Here is a 2087-nt window from a genome sequence, read left to right on the forward strand (position 1 = left end):
GGTTGTGTATCAGAAAGCTTTGACCGCCTCATGCACTGTCATACTGATCATATATTGTCATACTGATCGTGCACTGTCATACTGATTGTCCAATTTGAACGAATCAATAATAAAATAATTATTTTCTTCTAAGGTTTAACGGACTCTCCTCAGCAGGCATACAGGCGTTAGAGGACATCCACTCTCGAGCCAGTCAAGAACTTTATTTTGATGTTTTATTGGTAAGATAATAATTGGTTGATCAGAGTTTAGAATGGATTTCTTATCCAGCCATGCCTTTTTGATTTCAACTGCTTGAAGTACATAACAGATTTGGTATTTTTACTGAAGTGGGACGTGTCAAAAATGAGGTACAATTATTAAGGTGACCGGTAGACTTCTAATATATAAGTTTTAAGGGACAAAAGGGGGGCCTGTCCCATCCTCGTAAAGCAAAATACAGTCCTGATCATTTAAATATTTATTGAACCTATCATTTACACCATTAAGTACAAAAAAAATTATAGTATCAGTTCCCTTAATAACCTAAACACCTCAGTCAAATCCCCTCTAATTATTCTTTTTTTGCAAGAAAATACTATTATATAACAACCTTTTCATCCAGGTAGGCCTCCTCTGAACACTTTCCAACAATGAAATGTCCTTTTTAAGTTAACCTTACTACCCCCAGCACCATTTTTAAATTCCTTTCTGCATATGGCACTGTGTTATATTCCAAATTTAACTAAATCACCTTAATATCAATATATGTCAATGAAATTAACATTATAATGTGCGTTATCATTTGAATTTTATAGTGCTCTGAAGTCTTCTGTTTTATTTCTTATATTCCTGGCATTACAATAATAATAATTTAGCCTTATCTTAGAACTACTTCTATACTTTGTATCTATATTAACTCCCCCCTTTACATCTTAGTTTTTCATTATTTAGTTTATTCTGGCCCTCACCTCAGTCTAGTTTTAGTTTAAAACCACCCTTTCAGTTGTGTTAATAGTCACTGCAAACAAGTTAACACCTACCTTATTTAACTGTAAACCACCCATTAGGAGAAGCTTTCTTTTCTCCTCAACCTCTTCCCACCAGTCCATCAAGCCAGTCTAGTTCTCCTTACATACTAAGCCTACTAATGGGCCCTAGTGACCTACTTAGTTGAGTCGTGTCCTAGCTGGTAACCATGTTTTGACAGTAGCTAAAAACTCACAGCAAAAAACAAAGTACGTGTTGTAGCACACAAGGATGGACTTTAAGATCTAAATTCATATATATTTTTTAATTATAAACAACATCACCATTTAAAATGCACAACAAAATTTTGTTTGGCTGACGACCAAAATTAAAAAATTAAATTATATGCTACTGTCATCAGAAGTAAAAAACCTACATGACAAGCGAGTAGTTTTATAAAGAAAAGGTTTGACTCGTTGTAATCTATGAAGGTGGAATGAATATTGTACATAAGAAGTTAATATTTCTTTCCAAAACTGTGCGTTATCACCAGCTAATCCTTCGTCTCCGTTTAACAAACAATTATTTATTTTACAGTACAAAATGTCTGTTGATTCTCTAATATGCAACTCACTTTGAGTATTAGGTTCATACTGTTGAATGACCAGTTTCAACAATGTGTTCGGCAAGAGAAAAAATTATTAGTTTTTGTTATGTAAATTATATTTGGTTTGTCCAATATATATTTTTTGTTGCATTCACACTTAATTTGATATATATATATATATATACTTTTAGTGCTTCGAAGTATTATTTTAATTTTGTTTAATGGTACAAAAATAGGAATAAAATTATTTTTTCTGAAAACATTGGCAATTTGGCTAGTTACACCTTGTATATATGGTAATATTACTGTACTGTTAATTTTATTATCATGGACACTGTTTAAGCTAGTACATTGTTTGTTAAATATTGAATTGTATTTTCTTTATATTATACGTTCAGTTATATCAACATTATAACCTCTGTCGTTAGCAGTGTTTTTTTATACAATTCAATTCGTTTACCAAATTAGTAGAATCAGAACAGATTGTTAAATGTTCTGTCTTTATAAGTATGAATCTTCATATTGTTACGTC

General features: G+C 31.6%; 1 protein-coding gene across 1 annotated transcript in view; it reads left to right on the forward strand.

Moving 5' to 3' along the window:
- Positions 1 to 2087, forward strand: part of LOC106467532 (hyccin-like) — a 21094-nt gene that overhangs the window by 8574 nt on the left and 10433 nt on the right. Inside the window, exon 4 of the mRNA XM_013927896.1 lies at positions 134 to 221. Within this exon, the coding sequence (XP_013783350.1) occupies positions 134 to 221 (88 nt within the window). The remainder of the gene's footprint in view (positions 1 to 133; positions 222 to 2087) is intronic.

Source organism: Limulus polyphemus, unplaced genomic scaffold (genome assembly GCF_000517525.1).
Source record: "Limulus polyphemus unplaced genomic scaffold, Limulus_polyphemus-2.1.2 Scaffold2650, whole genome shotgun sequence".
Taxonomy (NCBI): Eukaryota; Metazoa; Arthropoda; class Merostomata; order Xiphosura; family Limulidae; genus Limulus; species Limulus polyphemus.